This window comes from Entelurus aequoreus, linkage group LG21, assembly GCF_033978785.1.
Source record: "Entelurus aequoreus isolate RoL-2023_Sb linkage group LG21, RoL_Eaeq_v1.1, whole genome shotgun sequence".
Classification (NCBI taxonomy): domain Eukaryota; kingdom Metazoa; phylum Chordata; class Actinopteri; order Syngnathiformes; family Syngnathidae; genus Entelurus; species Entelurus aequoreus.
Genome location: NC_084751.1, coordinates 16,174,802 through 16,197,885, shown reverse-complemented (window position 1 = coordinate 16,197,885; position 23,084 = coordinate 16,174,802). Strand labels below are relative to the sequence as shown.

Here is a 23,084-nt window from a genome sequence, read left to right as displayed (position 1 = left end):
CCGACCACGCAGTCTGATAGTTTATATATCAATGATGAAATCTTAACATTATAACACATGCCAATACGGCCGGGTTAACTTATAAAGTGACATTTTAAATTTGCCGCTAAACTTCCGGTTCGAAACGCCTCTGAGGATGACGTATGCGTGTGACGTAGCCCGGCGAACACGGGTATGCCTTCCACATTGAAGCCGATATGAAAAAGCTCTGTTTTCATTTCATAATTCCACAGTATTCTGGACATCTGTGTTCGTGAATCTGTTTCAATCATGTTCATTGCATTATGGAGAAGGAAGCCAAGCAAGCAAAGAAGAAAGTTGTCGGTGCGAAATGGACGTATTTTTCGAACGTAGTCAGCCACAACAGTACACAGCCGGCGCTTCTTTGTTTACATTCCCGAAAGATGCAGTCAAGATGGAAGAACTCGGATAACAGAGACTCTAACCAGGAGGACTTTTGATTTGGATACACAGACGCCTGTAGGGAACTGGGACAACACAGACTCTTACCAGGATTACTTTGATTTGGATGACAAAGACGCAGACGTGCTACTGTGAGTATGCAGCTTTGGCTTTTTTTTGCGTATGTACGTAACTTTTTTAAAATATATAAGCTTTATGAACCTTGAGTTAGGTTAACGGTCTTTTGGGCTGAGTGATTGTGTGTGTTGATCATGTGTTTGAATTGTATTGGCGTGTTCTATGGAGCTAGGAGCTAGCAGAGGAGCTAGGAGCTAGCATAACAAACACGCAGGTGTTATTATGCAGGATTAATTTGTGGCATATTAAATATAAGCCTGGTTGTGTTGTGGCTAATAGAGTATATATATGTCTTGTGTTTATTTACTGTTGTAGTCATTCCCAGCTGAATATCAGGTACCGTGAGTATGCAGCCTTGGCTGCTAAACATTCGATAACTTGACCGTATGTGCGCGTCACGTACGTAACTTTTTAAAAATATATAAGCTTTATGAACCTTGGGTTAGGTAAACGGTCTTTTGGGCTGAGTGATTGTGTGTGTTGATCAGGTGTTTGTATTGTATTGGCGTGTTCTATGGAGCTAGGAGCTAGCAGAGGAGCTAGGAGCTAGCATAACAAACACGCAGGTGTTTTTATGCAGGATTAATTTGTGGCATATTAAATATAAGCCTGGTTGTGTTGTGGCTAATAGAGTATATATATGTCTTGTGTTTATTTACTGTTGTAGTCATTCCCAGCTGAATATCAGGTCACCCCCGGCTCTCACAGCATCTTCCCTATCTGAATAGCTTCAACTCCCCACTAGTCCTTCACTTGCACTTTACTCATCCACAAATCTTTCATCCTCGCTCAAATTAATGGGGAAATTGTCGCTTTCTCGGTCCGAATCTCTCTCACTTCATGCGGCCATCATTGTAAACAATAGGGAACTTTGCGTATATGTTCAACTGACTACGTCACGCTACTTCCGGTAGGGGCAAGCCTTTTTTTTATCAGATACCAAAAGTTGCAATCTTTATCGTCGTTGTTCTATACTAAATCCTTTCAGCAAAAATATGGCAATATCGCGAAATGATCAAGTATGACACATAGAATAGATCTGCTATCCCCGTTTAAATAAAAAAAATTCATTTCAGTAGGCCTTTAACTGGAAGACTGCCCGCGGCACATTTTTGCCCAAAGTGGGTCATCTAGTATGAGGTGTATTGGTGTAATCTTACCGTCCTGACTGAAACGATGGCCAATGACCATGAATTTCAGTTTGATTAATCAAAAGCACAGTATCAATTTATATGACCCATTTCAAACAACTTTACACACTCATAGTGTAAATTACCAATAACCAACAAGTACAGTCAACACACGGTCGCACATGCACACATCCTGTTCATTGAACTTTGTGGAAATGATAAAACATGGATAGGATAGGATGAACTTTTATTTATCCCACAATGGGGAAATTACGTTGTGGCAGTGCAGGTTTTACATACAGTAACACAAGTAAAGCGTAATGGAAAACCAATAAATAGTAATAAATATTACATATGGCTCACTCATATACAAACCCCGTTTCCATATGAGTTGGGAAATTGTGTTAAATGTAAATATAAACGGAATACAATGATTTGCAAAACCTTTTCAACCCATATTCAATTGAATGCACTACCAAGACAAGATATTTGATGTTCAAACTCATAAACTTTATTTTTTTTTTGCAAATAATAATTAACTTAGAATTTCATGGCTGCAACACGTGCCAAAGTAGTTGGGAAAGGGCATGTTCACCACTGTGTTACATGGCCTTTCCTTTTAACAACACTCAGTAAACGTTTGGGAACTGAGGAGACACATTTTTTAAGCTTCTCAGGTGGAATTCTTTCCCGTTCTTGCTTGATGTACAGCTTAAGTTGTTCAACAGTCCGGGGGTCTCCGTTGTGGTATTTTAGGCTTCATAATGCACCACAAATTTTCAATGGGAGACAGGTCTGGACTACAGGCAGGCAAGTCTAGTACCCGCACTCTTTTACTATGAAGCCACATTGCTTGGCATTGTCTTGCTTAAATAAACAGGGGCGTCCATGGTAACGTTGCTTGGATGGCAACATATGTTGCTCCAAAACCTGTATGTACCTTTCAGCATTAATGGCACCTTCACAGATGTGTAAATTATCCATGTCTTGGGCACTAATACACCCCCATACCATCACAGATGCTGGCTTTTCAACTTTGCGCCTATAACAATCCGGATGGTTCTTTTCCTCTTTGGTCCGGAAGACACGACGTCCACAGTTTCCAAAAACAATTTGAAATGTGGACTCGTCAGACCACAGAACACTTTTCCACTTTGTATCAGTCCATCTTAGATGAGCTCAGGCCCAGCGAAGCCGACGGCGTTTCTGGGTGTTGTTGATAAACGGTTTTCGCCTTGCAAAGGAGAGTTTTAACTTGCACTTACAGATGTAGCGACCAACTGTAGTTACTGACAGTGGGTTTCTGAAGTGTTCCTGAGCCCATGTGGTGATATCCTTTACACACTGACGTCGCTTGTTCATGTAGTACAGCCTGAGGGATCGAAGGTCACTGGCTTAGCTGCTTATGTGTAGTGATTTCTCCAGATTCTCTGAACCCTTTGATGATATTACGGACCGTAGATGGTGAAATCCCTAAATTCCTTGCAGTAGCTGGTTGAGAAAGGTTTTTCTTAAACTGTTCAACAATTTGCTCACACATTTGTTGACAAAGTGGTGACCCTCGCCCCATCCTTGTTTGTGAATGACTGAGCATTTCATGGAATCTACTTTTATACCCAATCATGGCACCCACCTGTTCCCAATTTGCCTGTTCACCTGTGGGATGTTCCAAATAAGTGTTTGATGAGCATTCCTCTACTTTATCAGTATTTATTGCCACCTTTCCCAACTTCTTTGTTACGTGTTGCTGGCTTCAAATTCTAAAGTTAATGATTATTTGCAAATAAAAAAAACTTTATCAGTTTGAACATCAAATATGTTGTCTTTGTAGCATATTCAACTGAATATGGGTTGAAAATTATTTGCAAATCATTGTATTCCGTTTATATTTACATCTAACACAATTTCCCAACTCATATGGAAACGGAGTTTGTATATAGATAGAGGATAAAATACAACAAAAAACACTAACATCGGTATTGCACACCACCAAAAAATACATCAAAGTAATCGCATTGGTCTTATGGCTGTGGGTAGAAAGGAACTACGATAGCGCTCCTTCTCGCATATTTAATGTAACAATCTAATACTGAAGGAGCTACTTAGGGCCTCCACATTGCCGTGCATGGGGTGAGATGGATTGGACATCATGGATGTCAACTTGGTCAGTTAAAGCACTATATCCATCCATCCATTTCCTACCGCTTGTCCCTTTCAGGGTCGCGGGGAGTGCTCGAGCCTATCTCAGCTGCATTCGGGCGGAAGGCGGGGTACACCCTGGACAAGTCGCCACCTTATCACAGGGCCAACACAGATAGACAGACAACATTCACACTCACATTCACACACTAGGGCCAATTTAGTGTTGCCAATCAACCTATCTCCAGGTGCACATTGTCTTTAGAGGTCGGAGGAAGCCGGGGTACCCGGAGGGAACCCACGCAGTCACGGGGAGAACATGCAAACGCCACACAGAAAGATCCCGAGCCTAGGCTCGAACCCAGGACCTTCGTATTGTGAGGCACATGCACCCTGTGCCACCGTGCTGCCTAAGCACTATATATAATTGAAAATTACACATTTATAAAACCACTACAGTACATGAGGGGTAATATGCAAAACGCTCTCTCCACACTTCCCCATGTTTGGCGTATTTTAAGCTGCTTGATATTTCTGATTGATTAAAAAACTTTAAAGAGGTTGTCAGGGAAAGAAACACGGTAAGAGTCTAACTTTTACATTCTTTTAAAATTCAATGTTTTATCGTTTGTACTTCATTTTGCATTGTCGTCTGGGTCTGGTGCCGTGGGGGCGTTGACATAGTTGAAGTTATGTGTTATTGTTCTGTTTAGTCTGTTCTAGCTTGCTTTAATCAATGCAAACTGAAGTGTTCATTTGGTAAAAATTAATGTTGTTACATCACAATCAACGCTGTCCTGTGTGGCAAAAAAAAGCGTTGTAATGTATGTATTTGTGTATGCGTGTCTATTTGTGTGTAAGAGAGCACGTATCCATAAAACAGCGATAACCCTCGAAAATATGGCTTTACCACAGGTTGTACAACTTGTACTGCATTCTTTCAACCATGGTAAAATTCATACATACATACATATAAACACACACACACACACACACACACACACACACACACACACACACACACACACACACACACACACACACACACACACACACACACACACACACACACACACACACACACACACACACACACACACACACACACACACACACACACACACACACACACACAAATATTAGGGCACAGTTCAATGAGCAGGATATGTGTGTTATGTGCAACCGTATGTTGACTTTGTTTGTTGGTTATAGTTAATTTATACCATGAGTGAGGAAAGGTGTTTGGATTGGGGCATATATATTCATGCTTTACTCAAATCACCAGAAAATAAATCTATGGTTGTTAGCTAGTCATTCAATTGAATTCCACAAGTGGGCGGTAAAATCTGTCTAATGCCATACCAAAGGAATTTGCAGCCGTATAAATTTAAGCAAAAAAACAATCTTATTGAACTTGTGATGTCCCCTAAACTAGAATGAAAACAATGCAAATCAAAATGTATTTTTGGGGGCCCCCTAGTGGCCGTGGAGCCCAAAGCAAGCACTTAATTCGCTTACGCCTTGGGCCGGCTCTGTACTAACACAGACACTCGTAATAGCATTTTAGCTAATGCTAACGACGCTAGCGTCATTACATTGTCTACACTGGAACTAATCATTCACAATAATCACGTTACTTTTAATGGATGTTTTACTTATTAACCTTTGTGAAGATGGACTGTGCAACTTCTGAACGAATCGCGGCACAGGATTTTATTATTTGCAACAGTATTCGGCCGTTCGGGACATGGGACAAGAGAGATCCAACATGTAATTGTAAATAAACAAAACTGTCAAATAACTATTTAAGTTAACGACATGATGGTCCATCCATCCATCCATCCATCTTCTTCCGCTTATCCGAGGTCGGGTCGCGGGGGCAGCAGCCTAAGCAGGGAAGCCCAGACTTCCCTCTCCCCAGCCACTTCGTCCAGCTCTTCCCGGAGGATCCCGAGGCGTTCCCAGGCCAGCCGGGAGACATAGTCTTCCCAACGTGTCCTGGGTCTTCCCCGTGGCCTCCTAGCGGTCGGACGTGCCCTTAACACCTCCCTAGGGAGGCGTTCGGATGGCATCCTGACCAGATGCCCGAACCACCTCATCTGGCTCCTCTCGATGGGGTTTATCTCTATCGTAATGTTCAGAGCACACATATGTTTGTAAATATACCGTGCCTGAAAGATTATTGACGTAGAATGAGAAAAGTTGTGTGAGAGAGAAAAAGACGTGCGTGCATAAGAAATAATATGTGACTGAATTGAACCCGTTAGCACAAAGATTTGTAGTCAAAGTTAGGTGTCGTACTTGCATTTTGTGACTTCTTCTGGAGGCAAAAGCACAATAAGCTGAAAAATACACTTTCAGTAATTGTTTTCAGAGCGCAACGAAATATTAAGTACACAATATCAGTTTTTACGCAAATGTTTAATCACTGTTGTTTTATTTCATACAATAATTTGTGCATTTCAAGCAAAATTCTGCTCACCTGTGTTCAGTGACCCTCCCTGGCAAAAACTGACCAATCACAGCTCTGCGTTCTGCATCGGCGGTGACGCAAATCTAGGATTTTTAGGAGGTGCGCGTAGGCTACGCGGGAGGCCACGCAGGGTCAGGGGGACGACGGCGTTGCCTACGCAAGCTATGCGACGCAAGAGGCTTTAGTGTTAGCTGTAATGGCACTCAGCATCAAGGGTTGGAATTGGGGGTTAAATCACCTAAAATGATTCCCAGGCGCGGCCACCACTGCTGCCCACTGCTCCCCTCACCTCCCAGGGGGGATCAAGGGTGATGGGTCAAATGCAGAGAATAATTTCGCCACACCTACTGTGTGTGTGACAATCATTGGTACTTTAACTTTTAACTTTTAATTGAATGTATATTCTATCATAACAACAACATGACTGCAAATTGTTCCTTTCTTCTTTTGGACTGCTTCGTTGTGCCTGCGCTCCATGTGCGTATGTGTTGGCGAGCGTCAGGTGAGTGACCGCCGTAAACAGCAATCATATAATTTGGGCCGGTAAAAACTTTACTACACCAACTTACTAATTGGGAAAAATATAGACAGTTTTAACACAAATGTCAATCAATCAATCAATGTTTATTTATATAGCCCTAAATCACAAGTGTCTCAAAGAGCTTCACAAGCCACAATGACATCCTCGGTTCAGAGCCCACATAAGGGCAAGGAAAAACTCACAACCCAGTGGGAAGTCGATGTGAATGACTATGAGAAACCTTGGAGAGGACCGCAGATGTGGGTGACCCCCCCACCCCCTCTAGGGAAGACCGGATGCAATGGACGTCGAGTGGGTCTAGCATAATATTGTGAAAGTCCAGTCCATAGTGGATCTAACATAATAGTGAGAGTCCAGTCCATAGTAGGGCAAGCAGGAGACCATCCCGAGCGGAGACGGGTCAGCAGCGCAGAGACGTCCCCAACCGATGCACAGGCGAGCGGTCCACCCCGGGTTCTGTGTTCTGTTAAACTACTAATGGTAACATAAGCTGGCCCATTGTGTTCTTGTTATATTTTTTGCTTTGAAAAATGTTACAGTGAGAAAGTTGCATACTGTCCTTTTAGTCCTTTTAATTGTGGTTTGAATAGTCCCGTTTTCTAATACTGGTTTTACAGAGTGTTCAACCGACTTTTTTTTACACATTATGTTGAAATATAGAAAATACCAATTACTACTTTACATTATTATTACAAATATAGCAATTTAGCCAGTGCCTAGTTGCACCTGGTCGTGAAGTACTTATTTCGCGGAGAAGTGCATAGTTACCTACCAGATTTGTTTCTGAATGTGCTCATCCGGGGTCTCCTCGAGTTATACAATGGACTTTGTGGAAGGAAGATTGATGACTTGAAGTTGTGACTTTTGTCAAAGTCAGCGATATAGGCCTCCAATGCAGCTGAGGCGGAGTCATACTCCTTTGGAGAGAAAATATCGATCAGTCAATCAAACAGCGACAGTAAATTACTGATGACACCTTCACGAGCCACCAACCATATGTAATTATAGTTGAAAATATAAAAAGACATTGTAAATTACATTTATTTGAACACTTTCAGCAGACGGCTGATTAACAACAAGAATAGTCACAATTTGTAATATTCATTGTGTTGAACTACGTGATACATCAACTGAAAGGGGAACTCCACTGTTTTGGAATTTTGCCTATTGTTCACAATCATGAGAGACTAGAACACACATGTCTTTCTATCGGGGGGATTTTAAAGATTATAAAAAATGCTTGGAAGATGCGGCCAATGGGAGTCACTGTTGTAGCCTTCGAAGCCCTCTAAAACAAGTTCAAAACACTCCATCAACTTTTTGTATACACACTGAAAGTATATACTGTATATAATGTAGTAACATACACCTTCATAACAATATGTAATATGTACAATATTTACTGTATTTTGGTGATTTTAATCATTTTAATCATTGCTGGATGTAATTCTTCAACCCATTTATTTCCGTTTCCATAGCAGCGCACGTCTGACTTCTGGCAACAAGCCCTTCCGGATACAAACACGCGAGTGTGTTCTAATCATCGCAAATTCGATAACAAACATAAAAGACGACTATTTTTGGACAAATGAGAATTCACAACCTAATCTTTTTTAATCTGAATTAAGGAGTATGAACTACTGCTTCTAGAAGCCAGTACGAAGGAAGAGTGAGACATTAGAGCAGACGGAAGCCAAGAAAGTGAGATAAGAGTGAATCGAAGCTGCAAATTTGGAACTTGAAGCCAAGCTAATTCAATATAAATGGTGTGCTTACCTATAATTAACCAGAAAAATCATCCCTGGCCAGCTGGACCAAACAGACAAACTGTCCATCGAGTGAGTCACACTTTATATTGATCATGATACATGCAGCACGTCATGCGTGTACCATGACAGACAGCATAGGCTGTCTGGCTTGCTGTGTACAAACAAAACATTTAGATGTGGACTAATACTTTACAGATACTGTAATATGATTGTTCATGTTTTTCAGTCAGTACAGATTGGTGTCTTATCGCATTTTGTTGTCCATTACGAACACGTGTTCCGTGCTGACGTAAAAGCTAGCTTATCTCTTGCCGTAGTTAGCTTCCACAGCTAATACCGTAGCACGCCGATGTGTTGGTACGCTAGAAAAAGAGTTCCTTGGTGTTCGTTCTTACAATAACAATGTCGCTACAGTTTGGTTATCATACAGCTTACGGAACGTAAATTAAGTATTGTTGACAGTTTATGAGTGCATTTTTAAAGTGATTTAGTAGTAGAATTGATTGCCCCCATTAGCTGCATTGCTAGCCACCAAGAACGAGCAGATTTGTATATATATATAAACATTCGGTCTTACTTGCTAGCATTAACTTATAACTAGAGATCGACATAACTTTGTTTGTCCAACCAAGTGAAGCAAGAAAGTGAGTGTGAAGGAAGGTGCTGAGAAGAAGTAGTAGATAATATTTGTTGGATTAAAAAAGAAAAAAAATATCAAAAAACATGACCAAGGATGTACGGTAGCTGACTTGATAAAGCAGTTGGAGGGTATCACTGCGAGTCTGCATCATAATGAAGCAGAAGACACTTAATGTTATCTAAAAAAATACTGAGGCAGTAGTGCGGTGGCCAGAAAGTACAAAACAAAAGTACAAACTGTGGCTTCTAAATTACTTTGAATCTTAATGACTGATATATTGAATAGCCAATGAAATTTTAAAAACACCAACATGCTCTTGCATATCAGTGCAACCGAAGAAATGAACACACTTAGTATGTACTCAAAAGTGTGATAGTTAATGCATAGCACATGTCAATGTTTGGATGATAAACAAAACATCCTAACATGTAAAGTGCTATAATTATTATATCGGTATACATAGTTCTAATATTTCTGTTTGTTCATTAGTTGGATGGTTGTTAGGCAAAGTGGATACAAAAACAAAATTCTTGCTGACAATCCAACACTGTGGAAAACTAATCAACAGCACAAACAAAACTAACCTTATCTTGGTATTTGAAGGCGGTGCCGAGGTCGGTCACCAGCAGGCTGCCTCTAAGGTGGCCTGAGCTCGACAGCAGCGTTGTCACGGTCGACTCTGGAGATACATTGTTCGTCACAGGGCTGGTGGAGTCCATGCTGGCAAAGACAACATGTTAGGTCCGGGATTATTCTAGCACAGTACAGTCAGGGCTTCAATCTATTTATTTATTCAATCTATTTAAAACAATACAAATATGTTTAGAGCTAAAAACTAACTTTTGTTGTTGTTTTTAATTAATGTCAAAGGACAGCCTATATGTGCTTTTAAATGGGGGAGTGTCCCACAGCAGCACACAGTGCTTGTTAAAGGCCTACTGAAATGACATTTTTTTAGTTAAACGGGGATAGCAGATCTATTCTATGTGTCATACTTGATCATTTTGCGATATTGCCATATTTTTGCTGAAAGGATTTCGTAGAGAACATTTAGAAAGTTCGCAACTTTTGGTCGCTGATAAAAAAAAGCCTTGCCTGTACCGGAAGTAGCGTGACGTCGCAGGTTGAAAGGCTCCTCACATTTCCCCATTGTTTTCAATGATGGCCGCCAGCAGCGAGAGCGATTCCGACCGAGAAAGTGACAATTACCCCATTCATTTGAGCCAGGATAAAAGATTTGTGGATGAGGAACGTGAGAGTGAAGGATTAGAGTGCAGTGCAGGACAGATCTTTTTTCGCTCTGACCGTAACTTAGGTACAAGGGCTCATTGGATTCCACACTCTCTCCTTTTTCTATTGTGGATCACGGATTTGTATTTTAAACCACCTCGGATACTATATCCTCTTGAAAATGAGAGTCGAGAACGCGAAATGGACATTCACAGTGACTTTTATCTCCACGACAATACATCGGCGAAGCACTTTAGCTACGGAGCTAACGTGATAGCATCGTGCTTAAATGCAGATAGAAACAAAATAAATAAGCCCCTGACTGGAAGGATAGACAGAAGATCAAAAATACTACCAAACTCTGGACCTGTAACCACACGGTTAATGCTTTCCAGCCTGGCGAAGCTTAGCAATGCTGTTGCTAACGACGCCATTGAAGCTAACTTAGCTACGGGACCTCGACAGAGCTATGCTAAAAACATTAGCTCTCCACTTACGCCAGCTCTCATCTACTCATCAACACCCGTGCTCACCTGCGTTCCAGCGATCGACGGCGCGACGAAGGACTTCACCCGATCATCGATGCGGTCGGCGGCCCGGAGACAGAGGAAGTCAAGGTGAGGACAGCGGCGCAACGGCGGGCGTTGTAGCTTTCGACGACACCCAGGTGATGTGTTGTGCCTGAAAACGCACCCCTGCCATAGAATGCACCCCCTGACGCGGGAGCGCTTCTTCTTCTTCTTCTTCTTCTTCTTCTTCTTCTTCTTGTGATTGTATGGCGGTTGGCAAGCAACCTTGTGGTGAGCATTACCGCCACCTACTGTAATGGAGTGTGGATCGAGGTGGATTCCTACTCTAAATTATTTTATTTAACCCAGTGTTTTTAAAAAATGTGTGTATTGCTTTATAACCTGTGTGTTCTGAGTGCAATCCTAATATATCTTCCACTGCTAACCTAATATTCTCTTTCGCTAACTTATTTCCCAGTATTTCCCTTTCTCTATTATATTTTCTACAATGTATTAAAACATGTCTTACATTTTCTATCTGTTGGCAAGAATCACACAGTCCTGTAGCATGTTTCCCCATCAATTTCAATGAACTATTTAGATATGTATGTCCTAATCTCATTCTAGTAATAATGTCTTCTTCCTTCCTATTTCTATTGCCTCCTCTCATTACACCTACTCTCCTCTGGACTTTGTAATACTCTCTACCTTTTGTTTCCTTATTCCAATTATCCTGCCACTTTTTATTGTGTTCTATCTTAATGATGTTCTTCACTTCTTCTTTACTGTGCTTAATCTCCATGTTTACTTCTGTTTTAGTGGTTGCTTGTTTTGCGTACTTATCAGCTAATTCGTTCCCCTCAACTCCTACATGAGCAGGAACCCAAAGAAATGTTACCACACCTCCCGCTTTATTTATTCTGTAGACTGCCTGAACTATTTCATAAACTAAATCTTGTCTTGTTTCTGACGCTATGTTTTTTATGCTAGTCAATGCACTGCTGGAGTCCGAGCACACGGCTGCTTTTCTTGCTTTATTTTCTTCTATCCAATTAATTGCCATATAAATTGTTACCAATTCTCCCGTAAAAACAGATAATTTATCACTAATTCTTTTATTTAATACTATGTTTCCTTGTGGAATAACAGCTGCTGCTCCTACCTTATTATTTATAGTTTTTGATGCATCTGTGTACACCATGATGTTGTCTAAAAACGTTTCCTAAATCCATTGTTCTATCTGGTAACTATTTAAATTTCTATTCTTTAGTAATTGCATGTTTACATTTGGGTTTTCATACATCCACGGTGGTATTGCGGGGATTGGTACTGTAGGGCTAACTTTAATATTATCAATTTGAACTTTATTACATCTGTCTCCTATTATCCACCCAAAACTATTAATTTTTTTCTTTTCTTTTTCTTGGCATTTTAATAGTACTTGATGGGTTGGATGTCCTTGCTTGGACCCTTTTAAGTTTGCCCAATAAACTACTGACAGTTGATCTCTCCTCATATCTAAAGGTTTTTCATTCATCTCTACTTGTAATGCTGCAACTGGGGTTGATTTAGTAGCTCCACAACATAATCTTAAAGCCTGTGATTGGATCCTGTCTATTTTCCCAAGTAATGTTTTTGCAGCAGATTGATAAATAATGCATCCATAATCAATAACAGATCGTATTAAACTGATGTATATTGCTTTCAATGTCTGCCTATCAGCCCCCCAGTCTTTACCCCTCAAAGCCCTCATTACATTTAACACCTTTTTACTTTTCTCCACTATTTTGCTGATGTGGGTTGACCAGTTAATATTTTTATCAAACCATATACCCAAATATTTAAATACTTGTACCTCTTCTATATTTTCTCCATAGAGTTTAATTTGGATCTTGTTTTGTACTTTCCTCTTTGTAAAATTTATGACTTTTGTCTTTCCAACAGAGAATCTTAAACCCCACGCCATTCCCCATTCTTGAACTTTATTTACTGCTTTTTGAATCTTCTTTTCTATATGATTAGTATTTCTACCTCTCTTCCACATCACTCCATCGTCAGCAAACAGTGCCACATCCACTAATCCTTCCACTTCACTAAAAACTTAATTTATCATTATTGAAAATAATACTGGACTTATTATAGTCCCTTGCGGGGTCCCATTTTCCACTTCATATACTCTGCTGTATTCATTCTCTATTTTTACTAATATTTTTCTTCTTGTTAAGAAGTCTTTTATCCATCTATACATTTTCCCTCTAATCCCAATTATATTTAGTTTTATCAGCAACCCCTGTTTCCACAACATATCATAAGCTTTCTCTATATCAAAAAATACTGCAATTATACTTTCTTTGTTTATTTGTCCCTTTCTAATTTCCTCTTCCAGCTGCACTGCTGGGTTGTTTGTGTTTCTTGCTTTGCGAAATCCACTTTGGTAGTTTTTTATTATTTCTTTTGACTCTAAATAATACACTAGTCTTTCATTAATCATTTTTTCCATTACTTTACCCAAATTTGAGGTCAATGCTATCGGCCTATAATTACCTGCCTCTTCCGGGTCTTTCCCTGGTTTGCATATCGGAATTATTACAGCTTCTTTCCACTCTGCTGGTAATTTCCCTTCTTCATATATCCTATTATATAATTTCAAGACCACTTGTTTGCCAATGCTGCTTAAGTTTTTGATCATCTGATAACTCACCTGGTCTTTTCCTGGTGTTGTATTTTTAACCTTTTTCAATATTCGAACCATTTCATTCAAAGAAAATTTCATATCTATAGTGTTGGTTAAACTATTATCATTGTCTTCCACCATTTCCCCAATATTTAAACTAATTGTTTCTTCTCTCTTTTGTTTTTCTACATTTCTCAAATTATCATTACTGTGCACTTTAACAAATGTCTTTGCTAAAAGTTCTGCTTTTTCTTTATTTTCTACCACACACCGTGTCCCATCTTTCATCACATGATTTTTATGTTCACTTCTGATCCCTGACATTTTCTTGATCATTCCCCACACTTGGCCTAAAGGAGTAGTTCTATTTAATGATTCACAAAACGTTCTCCAATAGTGTTTTTTTGTCTTTTTAATAACGTACCTTACTTTAGCTTGGTGCCTTTTATATTGGATCATATCTTGGAAATTATGTGTTCTTCTCAATATTCTAAATGCTCTATTCCGTTCTTTTATTGCGTCTGTGCACGCTTGTGTCCACCACGGCACTATCTTCCTTCTTTTCCCTATACTACTCCTTGGTATGCTTTTTTTGGCTGCTTCTATTATGCACTTTGTAATATCTGTATTTAGTTGTTCAATATCTTGATTTATATCCACTTCCTTTAATGTCATGTCGGTACTTTCCCTAAATTGTCCCCAATCACTGTGATTATACTTCCATCTTCCTTCTTTTTTAGTGCTTTCTGTCCTTTGGTTTATGTTTATGTGAATGAAGATTGGGTAGTGATCACTTCCTATAGTGCTGTCTTTATTTACTTCCCACTCTACCTTTCCTGCTAACCCTTGTGACACCAGTGTTAAATCTATTGCTGTTTCTTTACCCGTAACTACATCTAATCTTGTTCCCGACCCATCATTCACACACACCAGTTCTTTTTCCTCCAAAAATGCTTCCAATGTTTCCCCATTCCAGTCATCCCTTTCACCCCACATTGTGCTATGTGCATTAAAGTCACCACACCAAATGATATTGCCACTCCAGTGCTCGACTATTTTTTCTAGTTGATGAATTTGTAATTTCTTGCACGGATTATAGAAGTTTAGCACTTTGTATCTTTCTTTATTATTCCATACTTCTACCCCTACTATTTCTAGTTCTTGTTTTTCTTTTAATATTGTATAATGCATGTCTTCTTTAATAAATATGGCACATCCTCCTCCTTGCCCATCATTCCTATCTTTACGTATTGTTACGTATCCTTTTATTATAAAGCTCAATTTTGGCTTCAGCCAGGTTTCTTGAATACATATTATATGTGGTTTATTTTTCATATTATTAATATATCCCTTTAGTTCCTGTCCGTTTGCTACTAAACTTCTGGCATTCCACTGAATAATTAACATGGCGTTGGATTGTGGTAACATGACTCTGTCTCGTCTACTCTCTGTAGTTCACCTTGTACCTGTTCCCAAGATAGTTCTTTTAAATTTAAGAACTTTGCTGCTGCTTTGACGATTATTTTGATCTTCTCAGTTTTATTTCTTGCCTGTTCTGTACAGTTTATGACATATGCCAGGAACACAACTAGCTTGTCCATAGAAAGTCCTGTATTTGTTGCCTCTTGTTTTTTATTACTTGAACTATTGCCACTTCTGTCTCGTTCTGAACTATTCTCACTTCTATCTTGTTCTGCACTTTCTTGATTTCTTACTTTAACTGCCTCTGCGTATGTAATATTTCTTTCTACTCTGATTTGCTGTACTTCTGTTGCCTGTTTCCTAATGACACATCCCCCATACGCTGCTGTGTGATTCCCGCCACAGTTACAACATTTGACCAGATCATTATCTCCACATTGTCCATATTCATGCTCCCCTCCACACCTTCCACATCTCAACTTAGCATGACACACACTGGCTATGTGCCCATAGCGTTGGCACTTGAAGCAGCGTACTGGGGGTGGGACGTAAGCTCTAACATAAAAGCTTAAAAACCCAATCATGATTCTCTGCGGGAGGACTTCCTCGACAAACTGTACTAATACTGATTCGCTCTCCATCTTTTCTCCATTTCTATATGCCATCAATTCTTGTCAACATCTTGACAGTTCCCCCTTCTTTTTGTCTTTTCAATTCTTGTAAATTTTCACCTCTTGGAATTCCTGTCACTACTCCTCTTGCCCCCTTTCGTTCTCCCACTTCGATTTTTTCATTTATTATCTTATTGCACAGTTTTTGCAACCGCATTGCTTTACTTTTTTGCTCTCCATTTTTGCATTTAATCAAAAGTCGCCCGTCCCTAAGCACCTTTGCTATCTCCACCTCTCCGATGTCCTTCTTTAACCCCTTAACCAGTGTCATTAAACTTATGTCATTCATGTCTTGACTTGATTTAAATGTATATATGATCCTACAATTATCTTCCATAGTCTTTTTCCTTTTTTCTACTTCTTCATCTTCTTCATGGGCTCTTTTAGCACTCGACTTTCCTTCATGTCCTCCGCTCCGCTTCTTTCCTTTCTCCCCTCTAGTCCTATCCACGTCCATACCTTCCTCATACATCCCGTCACTATCCCCTTCCATCTCGATCCAGTCACAAAACAGTTTATGCACAACCGCCAAGAAGATTTGGATACTCTCACGTGTTTAGCCACCGCTTTTGGTTTACTTCCGCCTTCCGTCGACAAAGTCTGCCCTCCCCGCTAATGCTAGCTGGCTAACTTTTCGTATTAAAAAATCAAGTCGACGTGGGGATAGGTTGATTGGCAACACTAAATTGGCCCTAGTGTGTGAATGTGAGCGTGAGTGTTGTCTGTCTATCTGTGTTGGCCCTGCGATGAGGTGGCGACTTGTCCAAGGTGTACCCCGCCTTCCGCCCGAGTGTAGCTGAGATAGGCTCCAGCGCCCCCCGCGACCCCGAAGGGAATAAGCGGTAGAATGGATGGATGGAAGTCGACGTCCCACATTCCTGCTTCCGCTTCCTGATAGCCGCAGCGGGGGCGAGTGGGCGGAGTAACAGCGACCTCTGCTGGGGAAGAAACAGCATTACAGCCTTTACCCTACCACCAACGACGCGGGAGCGCGCTTACGTCACTCGTCTCGAAAAGTATATCTAAACTTGGCTGTAATCACCGAAGTGGCTGAAATCGCCTCTTTTAAATCGCCTCTTTCGGCATAAAAAAGTACATAAAGTGAAATAATCCAAGTTTTCTTTACTTTTGGATGGATTAAAAATTGTGAGCCTTTAATGATTTCGCCGTCATTCAAGTGGCTGAAATCGCCTCTTTCGGCATAAAAAAGTACATAAAGTGAAATAATCCACGTATTCTTTACTTGTGGATGGATTAAAAATTGTGAGCCTTTAATGATTTCGCCGTCAGTAGATCAAAAGTACATAAAGTGAAATAATCCAAGTTTTCTTTACTTTTGGATGGATTAAAACGTGTGAGCCTTTAATGATTTTGCCGTCATTCAAGTGGCTGAAATCGCCTCTTTCGGCATAAAAATGTACATAAAGTGAAATAATCCACGTATTCTTTACTTGTGGATGGATTAAAAATTGTGAGCCTTTAATAATTTCGCCGTCATTAGATCAGATAAGGCGAAAACAATAACCAATTAATATTGGAATATTTGCTGTCCCGAAAATGTAGTATTAATTGTCTACCTTGACATCTTACTGTAAAGAATATATACACCAAAGTAAACCTCACTATGTACTTTTTTAGAGACATCAAGGAGAACGAATGTTTGCTGCTTCATTTGACGTGTTGTCGTGATCCAATACTCATATTTTTAAAAATATGACATTTTCTTTAACTTTAAGAAGCTCATGGGTGGATGGATGAATAAATAAATGAATGTATCTGATATCTACGGTTGATTTGGTTTTAAGAAGTTTCAAATTGAACATTCACAAATAACGTTAAGTACCCGAAGTACCAGAGGTGGAGTTATGATGGGGGTGCATTTTCCACAGCTGCCTGAGAATGCACCCCCTATCTATCTCTGGCTAGGAAGGTCATAGAGACTTGGCACTCACCCTGGTGACTCATCATAGCCCCCTCAGTGTACAGTGAAAACCATGTGAAAATTGGACCACCAGAAGTGGAGTTAGGGTGGGGGTGCATTTTCAGGCAGGACGTTCAGGCCTGCTGCCTGAAAATGCACCCCCTATCTATCTCTGGTTAGGAAGGTCAGCAAATATTCCAATATTAATTGGTTATTGTTTTCGCCTTATCTGATCTAATGATGGCGAAATCATTAAAGGCTCACAATTTTTAATCCATCCACAAGTAAAGAATACGTGGATTATTTCACTTTATGTACTTTTTTATGCCGAAAGAGGCGATTTCAGCCACTTGAATGACGGTGAAATCATTAAAGGCTCACCATTTTTAATCCATCCAAAAGTAAAGAAAACTTGGATTATTTCACTTTATGTACTTTTGATCTAATGACAGCGAAATCATTAAAGGCTCACAATTTTTAATCCATCCACAAATAAAGAATACGTGGATTATTTCACTTTATGTACTTTTTTATGCCGAAAGAGGCGATTTCAGCCACTTGAATGACGGCGAAATCATTAAAGGCTCACAATTTTTAATCCATCCAAAAGTAAAGAAAACTTGGATTATTTCACTTTATGTACTTTTTTATGCCGAAAGAGGCAATTTAAAAGAGGCGATTTCAGCCACTTCGGTGATTACAGCAGAGTTTAGATATACTTTTCGAGACGAGTGACGTAAGCGAGTGACGTAGGCGCGCTCCCGCGTCAGGGGGTGCATTCTATGGCAGGGGTGCGTTTTCAGGCACAACACCTGCCGCCATCAGAGTCGGCAAGAAACATATATTTCCCCAAAGTTACGTACGTGACATGTGTAACGGAGTTAAAATACACCTTTGTTATTTGTTATATTTTGTTTGTGAATTTTATCTCCAAATAGTTCTCTTTTCTGCTCACCTGTGAAAGGGCGGTTTAATATATTTTTGTCCCTCCTGAGTTCCTGTAGTCCTCCTGGGTTGTGGAGCCCCTCCCTTTCCCCCTCACAGAAAAGTTTTACATGGCTGAGGGTGAGTCTCGGTCGGACGATTCCACCGACCTATTGTTTGTTTTTCGGTGGAAATTATGTCTTTAATTAATGAATGTGTGTACCAAGAATGTAAATATGTTTACCTGTGTTGTCCTCTAGTTTTAAGTTCAGATTCCAGGTAACATTACATCGCTAACATTGGCGCCAAATGGCCGCTCTTTGTTGTATGAGACTTGTTCAGTGCGTGCGTGTGTGTGTGCCTACATGTGTAGGTAATGATACTTGTTCTGTGCGTGCGTGTGTGCGTGCGTGTGTAGGTAATGAGACTTGTTCAGTGCGTGCGTGTGTGCGTGCGTGTGTAGGTAATGAGACTTGTTCAGTGTGTGCGTGTGTAGGTAATGAGACTTGTTCAGTGTGTGCGTGCGTGTGTGTGCATGCGTGCGTGTGTGTGCTTAGGTGTTTAGGTAACTGTGTTATTCTGTGTGTTTAGGCGTAAGCCAAAGAAAGACGGGATACCGACATTGTCTGATTGTCGCCCGCAGTTTTGTGGTTTTATTTTATTTTCTAAGGTGTTAATTATAGCAAATGTTGCATGTTTTGTTCCGTCACGGAATGGCACTTGGAATGTACATTTCAATATTTTACAGATTGTTTGTATCTGGCTTTTTCACTGTAAATGGTTAAAAATGTATATGTGGACAGAAAAGTTTTACATGGCTGAGGGCGTAAGCCAAAGAAAGATGGGATACCGACATTGTCTGATTGTCGCCCGCAGGTTGGAAGGAAAATAAATGAAGCTGTGAACAGTGGAAAAAGTCTCCTCATTGTGCCGACCCAGAACAGTTACACTGGTGCCGTGAACCTTCGGATCTTCAGATCGTCTTGATGCTCGTCGCTGCGCTGCTGTCCTGATCTACAGTTGATGATTATTGTGTGGTCGGATCTCAAAACAGTGTGTTTGGGTACAGTGATTTTTTTTTTTTTCTTCTTTTTTTTTTCTCTCCCTCTTTTATTTTCAGTGGGTCGGTAACTTTCGGTAGTATATTATTTTTGTGCTAAAACACGTGTTATTTTTTTTCCGAGTCCGTTTGTTCCGGTATAATTACACAACGCAAGTACAGATCATTATTGGCATCACGATGGATAAGTTTATTACCCCTGTGTTATCAAGAGGTAGGGGTATTTTGTGTTCTGAATCCACTAATAGTAGGGAGGTGGGGCGTTCCAGCATTACAGCTGATGGGTGTACAAATAAGGGGTTGGGTCGAGGTTTGCTGTTCACTCCTGTTGACGAGTCCATGAGGGAGACACCTCACACTTCCACACCCAACAGTGATGTTGATGCCATCCACCACCTCACTGATATGGTTGGGCAGTTAGGTGCCCAAATTGGTGAATCCATTGTTGAAAAGCTAATGTTTATTCACAACACAGCTGGTGTTGTGAATATGCAGAGTGACTGTCAGAGTAGTCCTGCTGTGCAGAACACACACAATGGAGTTAGCAAGCATGATCTCCAGCATTTGACAGTTCAAGTTAAGTCAGATAAGGACCTCCAGACATTTAGAGGTGACAACACTGACAGGTATTCAGTGCAAGACTGGATTGTTATGACTAAGACTTTCCTCAAGAGACACAATGTTATTGTAGATGATCAGACGGAGGAAATCTTGAACCATTTGATGGGCAAAGCCAGGGATGTAGTGCAGATAGCATTGCGCAGTGATCCTGGACTGAATGTTAGACAGAGACCTGAACTAATATACAATATCCTACTCCAGTATTTCAGTGATGCTCCGTCATGTCTCCCTCTTGCTGACTTTTATGCTACTCTGCCCAAGCACAGAGAGAACCCAGTAGACTACTGGATAAGACTGAACAAAGCAGCAGACCTGGCTCTTGAGGGTCTTCACAGACAAGGAAAACGGGCAGAGAACATGTATGATGAAGTGGCTCTCATGTTTGTCAAACACTGTCCTGACCCGGAACTATCCTGCATTTTAAAGTGTAAGCCACTTCATGAGTGGACGTCCCGTGATGTTCAACAGAGAATCGATGACTACCAGGGAGAGTCAAGGGCTAATAGAAGGGCTGCTGGTACTGCACAGTTAAAGAGTCACATCACCGCTGTGGCCTCTGAGCAGGCCGGTCCACCGTCAGTAAGCCTGCCAGTGTCTGAAGAGTGTCGCGCCCCAGTTCCCTCTCCTCTCTTTCCCCAAGCTCAGCGTCATGTGTACTGTTCCCCTCTCACTCCCCCAATGTCTGCCTCTGTTCCAAATGAACACCAGCGTTCCCCAAGCCTTACCCCTGCTACAGCAGTGGTGCAAAATCTTCAACAGACAGAAGAAAGACTTCTCACCCGCATGGTTGACATGTTCCAGATGATGATGGATAAGATGCAGCGAGGCGACACTGATCATCAAAGTCAAGGTGGGAGATTCCAGCGTGCCACACGGGGTCGACGTCCCAGGGAGGCAGCCTGTAGAATTTGTGATGATCCGCGCCACACCACCATTTCCCACTGCATGTCTGACAGACTGTGCTTCACCTGTTTTGCTCCTGGCCACACCAAACTGAACTGTACTGCCAATAACTCCCCCAGCCCCAGTCTGAGGGAAACCAGCTGACCTGTATTCGGAGGGAGGCAGTACGGGTCTTTACACAAACTCCCTATTTGATGACATGTCTGATGCTGAAACGGTTTACACATCCACCAAGGCCTCCTGCAATGACTCTGAAGTTGTTTATCAGAATATTCACAGTTAGACAGAGTGACAGTCTCTTTTACACACCTGTGACTGTGGGTGGGGTTGTTACATTGGGTGGCATGATGGACAGTGGTTCGATGGCCTGCAGCATTAGTGAGACAGTGGAAATGAGATTGAGGGAGACTGGTGTACTATCTGGCCAAAATCAAATCGATGTGAATGTGACTCTTATTGGTTGTGGGGGTTTACGTGTGAAGCCAAAGTGTGCTTTTGACATTGAAATGGAAGTGTATGGCTGTAAAATGCTGGTCCCCACACTTGTTGTCCCTGGTCAACAGGATGAGTTAATCCTGGGAACTAATGTTTTAAAATACATTCTACACCAGTCTAAAAGATGTGACTCGTTTTGGAGAACAGTTTCTGGTCCCTGCTCACACACAGATCCAGAAGTGGAATGTTTCCTTTCCATGCTGGCTGGCCTGAACCCCTGGAGAGGTGAGGATGCTCCTGACAGGATTGGCACAGTCAGGTGCAACTCTGCTGTCTGCCTGAAGCCTGGTCGTGAGTACCTCATCTGGGGAAAACTACCCAGGAACACTGCGGTTTCACCAGGCAGCGCCGTCATAACTGAGCCGACGTCATCCCGCTCAGCTCCTAGAGGTGTGTTGGTTGCGAGGATCGTGTCTCCAATGTGGGGAGATAGGTGGGTCCCTCTAAAACTCATTAACACTTCTGACAGGCCTGTGCTATTGAGGCGCAATGCTAAACTGGCTGATGTTTACTCCTGTGTTGCCCTTGAAGACATGGATGTTGCCCAACTCTCAGGAGCTCCCCTGCTCAGTTGCACCCAATCAGCTACGCCACCTGCTGCTGATATTGACTCTGTGATAGACAAGCTCAAGTCGGTTGGACTGTGCAACATTGACATTGAGTCGTGTGAGGTGTCAGAACATTGTAAGAAGAGGCTGGCTCATCTTGTTTTGCAGTATGAAGATGTCTTTTCACGCCACCAACTGGACTGTGGGGAGGCAAAGGGTTTTGTGCATCGCATTCATCTGTCTGACAGCAGGCCATTCAGGCTCCCATACAGGAGAGTTCCTCCTAGCCAGTACCAGAAGCTGCGTCAAGTACTGAGTGAGATGGAGCAAAGAGAAATCATCAGAAAGTCAACCAGCGAGTACGCATCGCCACTGGTGCTGGTGTGGAAAAAAAATGGATACCTCCACATCTGCACAGACTTTCGCTGGTTGAATAAGAGGACTCTGAAGGATGCTCATCCCCTTCCCCACCAAGCGGATTGTTTGGCCGCTCTGGGAGGCAACTGTCTTTTCAGTACCATGGATTTGACTTCGGGTTTTTATAAAATGCCACTACATGAAGATGATAGAAAGTATTCTGCCTTTACTACTCCCATGGGTTTATATGAATACAATCTTCTTCCCCAGGGTCTCTGCAACAGTCCTGGTAGTTTCATGCGCATGATGACCAGTATTTTTGGGGACCAAAATGATCTAAGTCTGTTGTGCTGTTTGGATGATTTGTTGGTGTTTGCACCTGATGAGGACATTGCATTGCAGCGCCTAGAAATGGTTTTTGACAGGCTGCGCAGTCATAACTTAAAGGCCTACTGAAATGAATTTTTTTTATTTAAACGGGGATAGCAGATCTATTCTATGTGTCATACTTGATCAT

At 41.3% G+C, this 23,084-nt stretch overlaps 2 protein-coding genes across 3 annotated transcripts in view; one reads left to right on the top strand and one right to left on the bottom strand.

Moving 5' to 3' along the window:
* The window catches only part of lg21h18orf54 (linkage group 21 C18orf54 homolog), an 89,908-nt gene extending 77,935 nt beyond the window's left edge, over positions 1-11,973 (bottom strand). The window contains exons 1-3 of the mRNA XM_062031061.1: positions 10,996-11,973; positions 9,817-9,952; positions 7,596-7,740 (exon numbers count right to left, since the gene is read on the bottom strand). Of these exons, the coding sequence (XP_061887045.1) occupies positions 7,596-7,740; positions 9,817-9,951 (280 nt within the window). The 5' untranslated portion in view covers position 9,952; positions 10,996-11,973. The remainder of the gene's footprint in view (positions 1-7,595; positions 7,741-9,816; positions 9,953-10,995) is intronic.
* A 6,746-nt stretch (positions 11,974-18,719) lies between these two features.
* LOC133638923 (uncharacterized) lies at positions 18,720-23,084 on the top strand. Of its 2 annotated transcripts, none has more exons than XM_062031964.1 (2): positions 18,720-18,956; positions 19,002-23,084. In XM_062031964.1, exon 2 carries the CDS (start codon positions 21,362-21,364, stop codon positions 23,021-23,023), a length of 1,662 nt encoding a protein of 553 aa, XP_061887948.1. In that variant the 5' UTR covers positions 18,720-18,956; positions 19,002-21,361; the 3' UTR covers positions 23,024-23,084. Both variants share the same exon structure in this region, with proteins under 2 accessions (XP_061887948.1, XP_061887949.1).